Source organism: Perognathus longimembris, chromosome 14 (assembly GCF_023159225.1).
Source record: "Perognathus longimembris pacificus isolate PPM17 chromosome 14, ASM2315922v1, whole genome shotgun sequence".
Taxonomy (NCBI): Eukaryota; Metazoa; Chordata; class Mammalia; order Rodentia; family Heteromyidae; genus Perognathus; species Perognathus longimembris.
Window position 1 is genome coordinate 55,495,522 of NC_063174.1, and position 13,536 is coordinate 55,509,057.

Sequence of the window (13,536 nt, forward strand, 5' to 3'; positions counted from 1 at the left end):
TTGCACTCTAATGACCTCCAGGCACTTGCTCTTGAGCCGACCCACTGGTCCTGTCTTGACAGCGCTCTTTCCTTTGCCCTCACCAACCTTGCCACCCCTCGCTAGGTCTCCTGGTTAATCAAGCCTCCATTTTTCCCTCAGCAGGATCAAGAATGTTGGGCTGCCCCCTGACCCCCACCCCAACCCCCGCCCTGGTGTGGCGAGAGTAAAATTACAAACCCCGCAGCCTACGAGAAACCCCTGGCTGTGCCCACAGAGGGAGCAGCTACACGGAGTGCTGTGCCGAGCAGGTAGGGGTGTTCGCAGGACCCTCCCTGACGGCCAGGAGAGGGCAGGTAGAGAGAAGGACTTACCGAGCGGATGCCACTGAGGTACTGAGAGGCTCGCAGGCTTGATGTGTAGCAGTGATGCCGCCCGGCTCTGGTGCCCTGGGACTCGGGGAACGTGTACCGGATGGGAATGCTCCCTTCCTCTGTGTCCAGAGTCAGTGCTGGGGGTGAGCTTCAGACACCCGCGCCTGACAGGCGGCCAGGCAGAACGAGCGGCCAGGGGACCAGGCTGTCCTTCCCTGAGCGGCCTAGTCCAATGGAATCACGTGTTTCCAGGCCATCTGGGGTGGGGGGAGGGCTTGGGGTAGGAGATTGGTGCACACCCCAGCACTACACTACCTCAGAGAGGCTGTGGCTGCCCTGTGGGGCCATACTATCCTGGTCACCTGTGTGAGGACAGTGAGAGTTTTCCTCCGTGGTCTCTGCCCTAGAAGCTTCACCTGGGGAGCCAGAATGTGGGGAGCCGGGATGTGATGTGTGCACCCCACCGCCTGGTTGTCTCAGGACAGAGGGGAGATCATGGCCCAATGCCAGGACCAAACAAGGGGTCGTGTTGTACTGAGATGAAGATTCTCTCCCATTGAGCAAGCGGGCGCTTTCTTTGGGAGTAAAGCAGCATGAAGACTCACCATCCTCCTGCCTCTGCTTCACAGAGCACACACATCTGACACAGAAGGGCACACTCAGGCGTGAGGGCACACACACATATATACACACACACGCAGGCATGCATAAAGAAGACACTAAGGACAGGTGTAGGATACACACACACATGCATATCCAAGGATAAACTCATCCATATATACATAACCACACACAGTGACATAGGAACAGACTCCAACACAGACAGACAGACAGACACACACACCACAGTCACAGACACAACCCACAGTCACAACACAACACACAGACCCACAGATGTAGGAAACATCCCAGCCCACACGCATCCAGGGGACACGGAGTCACCCAGTGGCCTGAAGTCCATACCACCATCCCAGGGCACGAAAGACCACGGGGCCTGGGTTTCATATCGTCGAGGAAGGAAGCCTGACAGGAAGGCAGCACTGCAGCCTGAGCGAGGCTATTCTCTTGTGCATGTCTTCATTAATTATTTTTAAAATTATCTTTGCGTGGTTGTAACAAAGGGGTTTCAACTGAACATGCCAGTTCGCCAGTAGAACGCATCCTGACCGGTGTGGACCCCTCCCACCGTTCTCCCTCAAGTTCCTCGGCTCCCTTTTTCACTCGGGCCCATGGTGGATTACGACTGGATTTGCCCACCCTTCCCCTCTCCGTCGCGTGGGGTTGGCCCCTCTGCCCGGTGCACTGATGCGTGAGAACTGATGCTGCGGCCCCTAAGGGCCTGGCTGTTCTCTGAAGTGGTTGCAGCCCGCGGGGCCAGCCGGTGCCCAGCCATCTGGAAGCGGGGAGGGCGGAATCCTTGCGGCCACCCAGCCAACCTCGCAGGCTGCTAGGGGAGGCCGTGGTTTTATCCACACGAAGTCACTGCCTGCTCCGGCAACAGTCACCACTGGTGAGCGTGTGTCTGCGTTGTCCCCACCTTACAGGCAACCCTACCAGGAGCTGCAGTCGGTGCTAATTGAACACCAGAGCTCATTGTTCTTGGTGTAGAGGGGAGATAAGAGCCGAGTGAGGCGTCACTGTACGGAGAGAGGACGGAGCCTCGCCACTCCAGCAAGGAGAAGCGGTGAGGGAGAGGATGAAGGCCACGGCTCCATGAGTCTAGAGCCACCCAAGCCAGGCACACAGAAACACACACGGGACAGGCAGGCAAATGCGGTCCACTCCTCCGCACACACCCTCCCGTGCTGCAGAGCCTGCTGTCAACCTAGGCTGCACACACACCATAACAGACCGCAGGGGAAAGCTGTGGAGCGGACCCAGACAGCTCCTGGGGACAATGCCCTGCGCTCGCTCGCCGAGGCCACCGATCCTCCTCTTCCTGTGTCCGCGAACGGCAGGCGGGAGGGCACGGGTGTGCCGAGCCCCGCGGGCACATGGGCATCATTCTTCCCTGCAGGGCCCAGGCGGCCAGGGTGCACCCTGAAGCTTGGTGGTTAAACTACCGACTGCAGGGGACGCAGGGGACACAGGAGGCTCAGGTGGTTGGTACCGCGAGGGGCTCAGAAGGGCACTGGAATAATAAGTGTCGCGTGAGTATCATGTCATCCTTATCTGGACGAGAAAGGGCCCACGCTCGCTACCACCACGGTGTGCACAGCCTGCTTGGAGGAAGAGATTCACATGGGAGGCTGGGCTGTCCTCACCTCGCCCAGGAGCCCACAGGGAGGGACATTCCGGAGCCCGGCGATGTCCCGTGAGTGGGCCCTGCATGCCAGGCAGTTACGTCCTCCCCTAGCATGGAGGGGTCTTCAGATTTGGCCTGTGGCTGCCTGTCATCCTGGACGAGGAGAGGTAACAAAGCAGGAGGAGGAAAGCAGCAAGAGGAGGAGGGGAGGAAGAAGAGGAGGAAGAGGGGGAAGGAGGAAGAGGAGCTGGCCATGGTCCTGGATGATGGGGCTGAGCTCCGGGCTCCTTGGGGCTTGGCGCTGCCCCCAGCCTGGCTGCTGCCCCCGCCTCCTCCCAGCCGAGGCCTCCGTGGCACATTTGCCAAGCCATGACTTCGCTGTCATCACCAGGGGCCGCAGGGGAAGAGGAGTGCTGTGCTCACCAGCCCTGCGCCCCGTGTCAGGACGGCCCGGCCTGGAGAAGCCGCCCAGCGGCAACGGTGGGTGAGGAGACCCGAGGCTCTGCTCCAGGGGGCAGCGCGGGCTCTGAACACAGCGGGAGCGCAGGAGGGCGCGGGCAGTGGGGGAAGGTGGGCAGTGGGGAGGGCGGCCTGCAGCAGTCCAGGCTGGCAGGGGCAGTGGGGAGGGCGGCCTGCAGCAGTCCAGGCTGGCGGGGGGGGGGGGGGAGGGCGGCCCGTAGCAGTCCAGGCTGGCGGGGGGGGGGGGGCGGTGGGGAGGGCGGCCAGCAGCAGTCCAGGCTGGTGGGGGCGGCGGGGAGGGAGGCCTGCAGCAGTCCAGGCTGGCGGGGGGGGGGGGGCGGTGGGGAGGGCGGCCTGCAGCAGTCCAGCCTGGCACGGGGGGGGGGGGGGGGCGGGGAGGGCGGGCAGTGGGGAGGGCGGCCCGCAGCAGTCCAGGCTGGCGGGGTCAGCGGGGCTCCACCGCCCGCCTCGGCCCTCCCAGGGTCAGCATTCAGGCCCGGCTGCCGAGTGATGAGCTGCCGTCCCCATGATGCTACTGCTCCCGTCTCCAAGCTGCTCTCTGGCCTGTGCACACCCGTGCCACGCCTATGCGCACCTGTGCACACAGGACGGCCCCCGGAGGTCTCACGGGGGCGGGGACAAGGAAGGATTCGCATGCTTTTTGCCAGAAGCCAGTGTTCTTCCAAGTAGGGCCCTGGAGTGTCCCGGAAGAGGGTCTTGAGAGGAGGGGAGAATCACAGGCTTTCTGAGTGGTTCTCCTGGTGCAGAACCGTGGCAGGGGTGGCAGGGGTGGGAGGGGTGCTCCAGGAACCTGTCCTGAAGGAGCACCCCCTTCCCCCAACCCCCAGCAAGGGCTGGGTCAGGGCCTGCAGTTCGGTGTGCAACCACCAGAGGGCGCGCCATCACGCACCCTGGGGCCTCTCCTGCAGCTTCAGGTGAACCCAAACTCCCGCCCTGGAGCTCTGGGGGGCAAGGGTGGGCTTGGGTTGTGGGAAAGCTCTCGTGGCCCTGTGGTCTTCTCACAGAGGGCCAGAAGTGGCTCCAAGCAGCTAGTGGGGGAGTTGAGCTGAGGAGGACACAGCTCTGCCCGCAGCCCAGAGGCTCCGTCTTCTCGGAGCTCACTGTGTGGCAGAGGGGCAGGCGGGTGGGCCAGGCTCTGTGCAGCAGGAGGCCTCCACTCCTGCCCTTTCCTCGTTCCTCCTTCCCACCCGAGCCTCAGCTCCTCATTCCTCCTGGCGGACACCGGCAGAGGGGGCGAGCCGGGCCCCGCACCCGTGTCCTGCGCCCTCGCGGGAGAGCGGGAGGCAGGGACAGAGCTCCTGCTGCAGGTGTGTGGAGACGGGAAGTCATGGGCGTTTGTCGGTTGTCACTCAGGGGTCTGCGTGGGGCGCGTGTTGGACGTGCTGACCCCACCCAGGCTCATTGCTGCTGGAGGCCCCGCCTGGCCCCGTGACAAGGGCTGCTCCAGGACAGCCTCCTGCCATGACACAAAACCCGGGTTGTCCTGAAGGCCATGAGGAGGGCCATGGAGAAAGTCAGGGGCAGCTGCCCAGGGTGGCTCTGCCCAGAGAAGGGCCTCAGCTGCAGGCTCTCCTCTCCCATAGCCCAGGAGTCCTTGGAATGACCTTCCAGAAGCACAAAGGGCAACACCATGTTCCCCACACCAGAGAAGAGGAGACGCATGGTAAGTGTGTGGTGGTAGAGATTGAGGAGCAGGGTGGAGATCTAGTCTTCCTGCTCAGTGGGAGGGGGAGGGGTGGGCTGGGCTGGATCACAGGACAGAGCTGAGTGTCCCCAGCTGGATGACAAGGACGGAGCTGAGTGTCCCCAGCTGGATCACAGGACAGAGCTGAGTGTCCCCAGCTGGATGACAAGGACAGAGCTGAGTGTCCCCAGCTGGATCACAGGACAGAGCTGAGTGTCCCCAGCTGGATGACAAGGACGGAGCTGAGTGTCCCCAGCTGTCCATGGAGGAAGGTTCCATGCTGGGCAAATCTCAGGCAGATGTGGAGTCCAGGCCAGGCCAGAGCTGGCACAGGAGAGGAGGAGGGACGCACCCTCTGCCATCAGGGAAGGAGAGGCAGCCACTGACTCAAGGGCTGGACAGGCCTCTGAGTGCCAGGGCTGGGCTGGGGGTCCTGGGGGCAGTGGGAGGGTGGCATTGGGGGGGCACGGTCATATCTGTGGTGTCAGCCACAGGGGCTGGGCACGGGGGAGCACTCCCACAGGGACTTGGGGGCGTGGTGGATCCTCCTCACACTGGTGTGTGAGCCTTATGACCCCCCCTAGAATTCCCAGACTAAGTGCATTTATGGGGTTCAGGTGGATTCAGGGCCATGGTCCTGTGCCAGCTCCTGCCTGCCCCGCACAGGGACCTCGTGAATATGAAGGACAGCAAGGGACGCGGGGACCTGGACTCCCCACGCACGCTCGCGGTGCAAAGGACGACACGGAGACCACATGCCAACAGACTGGAAGGTGACCCCGAGTGAGGCCTGGGCCAGCTTGGCCCGTGTTTAATGCCATCAAGGAGGGCACCTGCCCAGAGCGGTCACTGCTCTGTGGGGTTCACCACTTTGCTTACAAAGAGGGGACTCTGAGTCTTATTATCAATGATTATGATAACGAACGGGTGGTTGAAATTAACCTCGGGGGGAAGAGACATGGGAATGGCTTCCAGAGCGGTGGCCCCCGCCGCCTCGGTTCCTTTCTCGTCCATGGTCAGCACAGCCTTGTGCACAGCCTGCAGGAGAGATGTGGAGACCGGTTCTGCCCCGTGCTCTGACCCTCTGCACACCCCCCAGACCCACGCTGCAGCCTGCTCCAGGGACCGCCTCTCCAGGGCGTCTCCCCGGGAAAGTCCTGCTGCCCATCCCCCGACGGCTGGCCACACAGGCTCTGTCTGCCCAACCCTAGCCTGACCCGGTTGCCCCCCTGCTCAGGGTGGAGACGCCCTGCACTCCATGTCTCTGCACGTGGCTCCCCCGTCCGTGTGAGCCTGGAGTCCTCGGACAGGACTCGGAAGGTGACCTTCACAAGGACCCTGTCCCCACGCGGTGCAGACATGCCGCACCGATGTCCTTGGACATTTTCACCGACATGAACCAATGCCTTTGGGAGAGCTGATGTTCCCAATTAGATTTGGTAGCGAAAGAGCCCTTCCAAGTGACATGGGTGGAAAATTCTAGAACGTTCTTTGGGGTCAGTAATTCGATTCTGGGGCTCTGGATAAAGAAGAGAGCAAGGGCCTGAGAGACACATGAGAGAAGTTCCCCACCATACGAGCCAAGTGGGAGGCCACCTTTACCACCGAGTCTCCTGCCCCCATCCGCACAGAATGCCATCAGTTAGAGCGCAGCCCGGATCTCAGTGGTGACCCTTGGCCCCTTCCTTACCCTCATGCCCGCGCTGTGAACCCCCTGATCCACTCAACGCCCCGAACGTCCTCCTCTGGTGACCTCACCTTGGAGAGCTTCAGTGGGGCATCCTTTGTGACCTTGGAGAGGTCAGCGCCATTGCTGAAGACCGTGCTGATGCCCAACGCACTCAAGACTGTCTTCAGGTCGTAGGTCCCGGAGATGGACAGCTTGGGGAAGGATACTTGTGCAGAGCTGTGGTGAGGGAAAATCACAAGGGAGGGTTTTAGGATTTCTCCCGAGGTGCCAGCAGTGCCATGCGAGCTTTTCTGGCTTTTTCTGGCCCCCATGCCCAGGCTCTGCCCACCGCAGGCTGGCAGCTCCTTGGTGGGTGGCAGTCTGTGTCCTCTACGCCCAGTGCCAGTAACTCTAGTATCGCTGAGGCTGACCTGTCCCTGCCTCTGGCCCTGAGCAGATGAGGAGCGAGCGCCCGGAGTCCACCTCTCATCAAGGGGAGAAAACGATCCCGGATCCCAGAGGCTGGGCTTCTGTGAGGCCCATCACAGGGCCTGAGGGGCTCCCGCCTCAGCCTGGCCTTGTGCCCTGTGCCCAGCCTGGGTGCTGGCCCCAGGAGGAGCCAGCCGGGCTGGAGTGGTGACACCTCTGCTCTCAGGTTGGCCTCCTGTCTGCTGGGTTTCCGTTCTGCTGATGCACCAGTGCCCTGAGCCAGGGGCCGGGCTCTAGGGTGACGGACACCTAGGGAGTGGATACACCGCCTCCTGCCTGAGAGCACAGCACTCTGGTGCTGGCCCTTCCTGTTCTGGTTTTTAATGCTCCCCACTCTGAGCACTGTCTCTTCCCAGGCCCTGGCTGCTTCTCCCTGAACTGAGCACTGGCTGTGTCTTTCAGGACAAGGTCACACCCTTAGCCAGGGCCGAGGGCTGCCCCCCTCCCCCCCATCCTGTCCTGACGGCTCAGCCCTGACAGGGCTCAGAGGTCTGGGCCCTTGGGGCCAGTCCCTGGCTGAGGTGTCACCTCTTCTTCTCTTTGTACAGGAACTTGCAGATGATCTGTAGGTTGAGTGTGGCCTCCAGGTGTGACATCTTGCCGGGGTCTGGCAGGAAGAACATGGCAGTGGCATTGCCCTGGTAATCCATCAGCAGCACCCAGCTGGACAGCGTGTTGCAGTAGTACACCCGGAACATGCCCAGCCGGTGCATTGTGGGCACCCTCACCACGGTGGCCTCGTCCACGTGGAAGTCCCCCTCAGTCGTCTGCTCCGGGTCGAAAGGTTTCTCCCACTTGCCTGGATTGGAGGTGGACATGGGTGGCTGGCCTTAGGGTTAGGGAGGGCAGGGGAAGCAGGAGACCCCGGGGTCTGTGGGGGAGACTTGGAGCTCAGCTGCTTCAGGCACAGGAGACCTGGGTTCGGCTGTCCTGGCCGCCCTGCGGACTCCGTGATGCGAGAAGGCCCGGAATGTCTAAGTCACTCGGGGAGGCTGCCCTCCTGGCTGAGCAGTGAGCACCTGCATCCGCATATGTGATTACTAAGAGGGGCATTACAAATGATAGTTTGGGGTACCCGTCACATCTTGGCGCCTGCTCATTGGGGCTCCTCTCCTTTGAGAATCAGCCTCTCAGCCCTTTGGGGGTACAGACTGGAGCGTTTCCCTGGGAACCAGCTGGACTGATTGGGCAACCTTACCTTTAAAGAGAATGTAATTCACCAGGGCTAACACGGTGTCTTTGTCCAGTGCTTTCACCAAATCCACAATTTTCCCCTCGGTTCCCTTTTCCACGTATTTGTTGATCTGCTTCTTGGCCTCCTCCGGGTCGGTGAAGTCGACGGAGAAGGCTTCCGCGTGGTACAGGTTCTTGACGTCCTGTGAGAACGCATCCAGGAGCTTCAGGCTCTTGTCGACGAACAGGCTGCTGCCGGTGGTCAGCTGGAGCTGGTTGCTGGGCTTGTTGAGGGTGTGGAGGAGGTTCTGGAAGCCCGCGTGGATGTCTGCCTCCTGTGTCTCTGTGAGGTTGAAGGCCAGGCCCTCCAGGATCTCGGAGTGGGTGGCGCCCTGGGTCCCCAAGGACAGCATGGCCAGCGCTGTGGCAATGTTCACGGGCGAGAAGACAATATTGCTGGTGTTGGACTGGCGGGCCAGTTCCCGGTACAGGCTGAAGGCAAACTCGGCCAGGTGTGGGGCAATCCTGTGAAAGGCCGGGGGCTCTTGCTCCTGCTGGGGAGCACCTGTCTCCTGAGCATCTTCAGCCTGGAGTCCCGGGAGCAAGCAGCAAAGGCCGGCCAGCAGCAGGAGGCCCCATGAGACAGAGGACGGCATTGTCCTGCAGGACAGAGAAAGGGACGGACTCACCCCATCATCCCCTTGACACCGTGCGAGAGCAATTCAGTGTGTCAGATGCTGGACGGGGCCCGCCTGGGTCTCACACTTGGCTGTGTTATCACCAGTGAACAAAGACGAGGGAAACTATGGACAAGCTGCTGTGGTGCCGCCTGTCAAGCTCTGGCTCCCCCTCACACAGGAGCTCCCGGTGCACTCCCCGGTCCTCCTTCAGCCTCTCAACTCTGCCTCGGGAAGGTCACAGTCAAGGTCACATCAGGAGCAGTCTCAGCTTGTCTCCCTCTGCTTCAGATGCAAACACGTCCTCCATCACAGACTGCACTCATATATGTGAGTGTGTGCGCGCGTGCACTGGCGCTCTCTCTTTACACACACACACACATGCACTCATTATTATTATTATTATTATTATTATTATTATTATTATTATTATTATTGGTACTGGTGCTGTTGCTTAAACGTAATGCCTGGGCGATGTCCCTTAGCTTATTTGTTTATTTATTTATTGTATTTGCCGTATTCTGATGCTCTTACCACCTGATCCACAGCTCCACTTCTAGAAGTTTTTGGTGGTTAATTTGGAGATAAACGAACGTGTCAGGGATTTTCCTGCCTGGGATAGTCTTGAACTGGGATTCCTAGGTTCTCAGTTTGCAAGCACCAGCCGCCACTGCCTGGCTACAACCTGCATTCTTTACAGATGGAGAAATGGAGGTAAAAGTGGCAGAGAACTGCCTGTGGCCCACAGTTTACTATTTTCACACAACTGAAACCCTCATCTTTTTTTTTTTTTTTTTTTTTTTTTTGCAAGTCCAGAGGCCTAGGACTCAGGGCCTGAGCACTGTCCCTGTTTTCTTTTGGCTCAAGGCCAGCACTCTACCTCTTGTGCCACAGCGCCACTTCCAGCTTTTTCTCTGTATGTGGTGCTGAGGAATCGAACCCAGGGCTTCATGCATGCAAGGCAAACATTCTACCACTAGGCCACATTCCCAGCCTCTAATACGGAATACTACAAATGCTCCTGGCACAGAGCTGCTTTCTTCCCAGCACTTTCTTTCTTTCTTTCTTTTTTTGCTGGCCTTCAAGTCTGTAAATAATCCCTAAAGAACTGACCACATATTACATAATGCATTTTGAGAGTTCTCTTAAATTAGCCAGCGGAGATGGTGCTAAATTTACTTCTGTGTTTTTCCATCTCTCTCTCAGATTTCTGTCACTGCCCGCCTGCACTTTGGCGTGGCTCGGTGGAAAGTTCCTCCCTTCCCAGGGCTCAGCCGCCACAGGGAACTTAAATAAATACCCCAGGTGGGGACAAGACCCCTTGAGTGGCCCTGGCTTCTAACCTGGACTGGGCCAGTGCTGTCCACCAGGCTCTTAGTTAGCACTGTCCTCGGTCCTCCCTCTCCTTAGCAGCTGCAGATGTGGAGCCAGAGAGGCGCCTAACTGACCTAGGTCCTTGCGTGTGAAGTGGGGGTATCTCGGCTTGCTGGAGCGGAAAGCTTTAAGGATCTGAGGTGTGGCGGCCCCTGCCGGGCTGGCTGGCCTGAGTGGGGGTGGAGAAGGGTCCCAGCTGGGGTGACGGTACCCCTTCCCACCTCCCCAGGGTCCAGTCCCATCCCATCTGCTGTCCTCTATTTTCAGTGAGAGGTCTGAGGCCCAGAGAGAGCCAGGGACAAAGGTAGACAAAGCCTGGTCTGTCCTGCCCTTGACCCCAGACCGGGGGGAGGGGGCAGGATTGGCAGGATGCACCTCACACTCAACAAGTGCCGATGTGGACCCCATCCTGCCTCTCCCTGCTGGGCCCTGGGCTGAGCCTCCCCGAGCCTCGCTTCCTGACACACTGTGGGAGGAGGAGAACCTCTGAAGGAAGAGCTGCAGCCCAAACAAGATCTCGGCCAGGCACAGACCAGGCTCAGACAGGGACGGAGGCCCCTATCCGGGTGCACGGACCCTCGCCTGAGAACGGGTCCATCGCTTCCTGGTCACCTGCCCCACTCCCCATGGTCACAACCCTGCTCCTGCTGAGCCCAGGACCGCCAATAAGCCGGAAGTGTTCCCCACTCTTTCTCCAAGTTCCTGTGCGTTTCCTGCCTGCCTCCCGCCCCCACGCCAAGCACACGTGGGGCGCGGCCACCATCACCATCCCGGAGCACCTGTGTCTGGGCCCGCCTTCCTCCTGCCCTCATGGCTCTGCCTGGCACGTCCAAGTTCTCATGGTGCCATCTTCCAGGAGGAAGCCCCGAGGCCCAGGCAGGGCCACACACTCACTCCAGAGCCAGTGGCTTGGAAAGCCAGGACGGTGTCCTAGAAATTTAGTTCTAGAACCTGCCATGTCACCTGGCATGTCACCTTCTCTGTACGTGAAGGTGAAGTCAGAAGACGTGGAGGGTAAGGTTCGGGGGTGGCCCGGGTCCACGAAGAACGACAGGGTCGCTGTGGCAGAAATGAGAGGCCGTGGAGGCCACAGGCGGAGGCCCTGTGAGAGTCTTCCTGAGGAGATGGGGGTGAGCCTGGGCCCTGGGCCACCCCGTCTTCCTTACCCTATCTGTACACAGAGCAAGGGCCCCCAACCCCAGCAGTGTGTGTGTGTGGGGGGGTCGGCAGTGGCAGAGCTGCGCACACTCCCTGCACCACTGTGGCCCAGTCTGGGCTCCTCAGCCTGGGGACCGCGACTGCCCAGGAGCGGGGAGAGGCCTGGGAGCAGGGCAGGACCACAGGGTCTGTGTTACCGTGGCGACAGAGCCTGGTCGCTGCCAGCCCTAGCCCCTCTGCCTCCCTGGGACCCCAGGCCTGCTGCCTGCTGGGGGTCCCCCCCCCCGGGACCCAGGAGCCCATTCAGCTCTCCCCGAGGGCGGGCATACTTACGACTCACTGCACCAGGGGTGTCGTGGGGACAGAGGCTGAAGAGGCGCAGCACTGTCCTCGTCTGTATTTAAGCAAGGGATGAAGAGGGACCCCGGGGAGGCGGCTAGTGAATATTAACCTGGGTCAACCCACGTAGCAGAGGAGTAAACAGATGAAGGGACTAAGTCCACAGCTAGGTGCTGTGCCACCTGCCCTCCCACGCTGCTGACACCCCCGGGGCAGTGCCTGGCCCTGGGCTCGTCCACCCGACTCCCCAGCGGCTCTGAGCAGGGGGAGCTTCTGCGTCCTGTTTCTGTCTCCTGAAGCCCAGTGAGGTCCATCAGCCACCTGAACTTTGCCCAAGCGCAAGGCCCCCTCCTGGGCAGGGCCAGTGGTTTTACAGGACAAGGTCAAGGCTAGTGTAAATCCTGGCTGCTAGCCCATCTCTCCTGAGCAGCCCCAGGCTGGCCCACGCCCAGGGTGGCTGTGCAGGTAGATATGGCGTGAATGCCTGGCTGGAAGCCTTTCACACCTCTCTCTCTCTCTCTCTCTCTCTCTCTCCCCCCCCCCACCATGGCCACCCCTCCACTGTGAGCTCTGCCACGGGGACCCACGGGGCTGTCCACTTCCCTGATGAGGACTCACTCATTGTGCGTGAGCCCCTATGTAATTCTGAGACCTTGCTGTGCCTCAGTCTTCCCGTCTGTAAAGCGGGGACCATGGCAGAATGGACCCTGGTGGTCTGTGGGAGACCTGGATGCAGAGTTCAAGGGACACCCAGGGTCTGGGGCCCGGCATGCCCAGGCAGCCCTTGGTGACGGTACCTGGTGGTGGGGTACAAGGGCCCCCTCCAGGTGGACTCTCTGTGGGTGTCTCCCAGGGACACTGTGGGAGATTCTGCACCCCACTGCCCTTGCAGGAAAGGGGAGGCCAACCCCAGCTGCTCTCCTTGTTCTTCCTCCCCTGTGGCCCCCGTTCCTGGCTTCCAGTCTTTGTCTCGGCTCTGTCTCTACATCCACTTGGGCACGCAGAGCCGGGCTGTGGCTGGGTTAAGGCCTGCCTCCCCCTTCCCAGCCCCCCAGCTGCCCCTCTGTGCTAGGTGGGCAGCCATGGGTGAGCTGTGTTTCCTGTTTCCCCCCTTCAGGTAGGTGGGGGCCGAGGGGAGGTGGAAGATGCCCCTACCTGGAAATCCTGGGGACTCTCGGTGTCCACCTGTAGCCGAGGCACCCTCCTCAGAGCTTGGCAGATCAGATCGGCGCTCGCAGGCCGCAGTGAGGGCTGTGTGCCACCCGGGCTCCCAGCTTCCTCTTGTACCGGTAAGGCCCAGGGACTTGGTCCAGGAGGGGCGGGGAGCTGTGACAGGAAGGGGCCTCACGCTGCCAGGTAGACAGGAAACCAGCCCTTCCCGGCCCTGGCAGTCCTCTGGGCCACCCTCAGGACCTGCCCTGTCTCCGCTGTGTGACCCAGGACGGCTGCCCACACCAACTCCTAAGAGGAGCTGTCCCCCGGGGGCGCAGAACCCCGCCCGGCTCCTTGGTAAGGTTTCCAGGCCCGCTGTGGGGAGAAGAGGACGGCCTTGCCCGGTGGGGCCCCGTAGAGCCCCTGCAGCTGGGGAGGGGCTGTGTGTTCCAGGCGGGCCCCGGCTGAGTGCAGAAAGGGCCACAGGTTGGCGCTGCGGCATGGGGAGTGGGAAGAACAGAGAGTCAGAGCAACTGGGGCCTGGGAAGGACCAGGCGTTGGGTCAGCCTGTGAAGATGTAGGGCCCCATGCGCAGCGTTCACTCCCTCTGGACCCATCGAGGGCTCTGAGGATCCGGGAAAAACGAGCAAGGATGCAAGATGTGGTGGGAGGCACAAGTGACGGGCCCATACATTAGGGGTTGCCCCCCCCCAATAAAAACCAGGCCTCACTGGGGAGAGCTT

At 60.9% G+C, this 13,536-nt stretch overlaps 1 protein-coding gene across 2 annotated transcripts; it reads right to left on the reverse strand.

Annotated features, from left to right (window-relative positions):
- Positions 1 to 5,524: 5,524 nt before the first annotated feature.
- Positions 5,525 to 12,902, reverse strand: Serpina1 (serpin family A member 1). 2 transcript variants are annotated; one of them, XM_048362532.1, is made up of 5 exons: positions 12,797 to 12,902; positions 8,119 to 8,753; positions 7,449 to 7,719; positions 6,521 to 6,668; positions 5,525 to 5,800 (listed from the first exon to the last, which is right to left on the reverse strand). In XM_048362532.1, the coding sequence occupies exons 2-5, from the start codon at positions 8,747 to 8,749 to the stop codon at positions 5,609 to 5,611; spliced, it is 1,242 nt and encodes a 413-aa protein (XP_048218489.1). In that variant the 5' UTR covers positions 8,750 to 8,753; positions 12,797 to 12,902; the 3' UTR covers positions 5,525 to 5,608. The 2 variants fall into 2 exon arrangements, with proteins under 2 accessions (XP_048218489.1, XP_048218490.1); XM_048362533.1 differs by lacking the exon at positions 12,797 to 12,902 and adding an exon at positions 11,636 to 11,713.
- Positions 12,903 to 13,536: the final 634 nt, after the last annotated feature.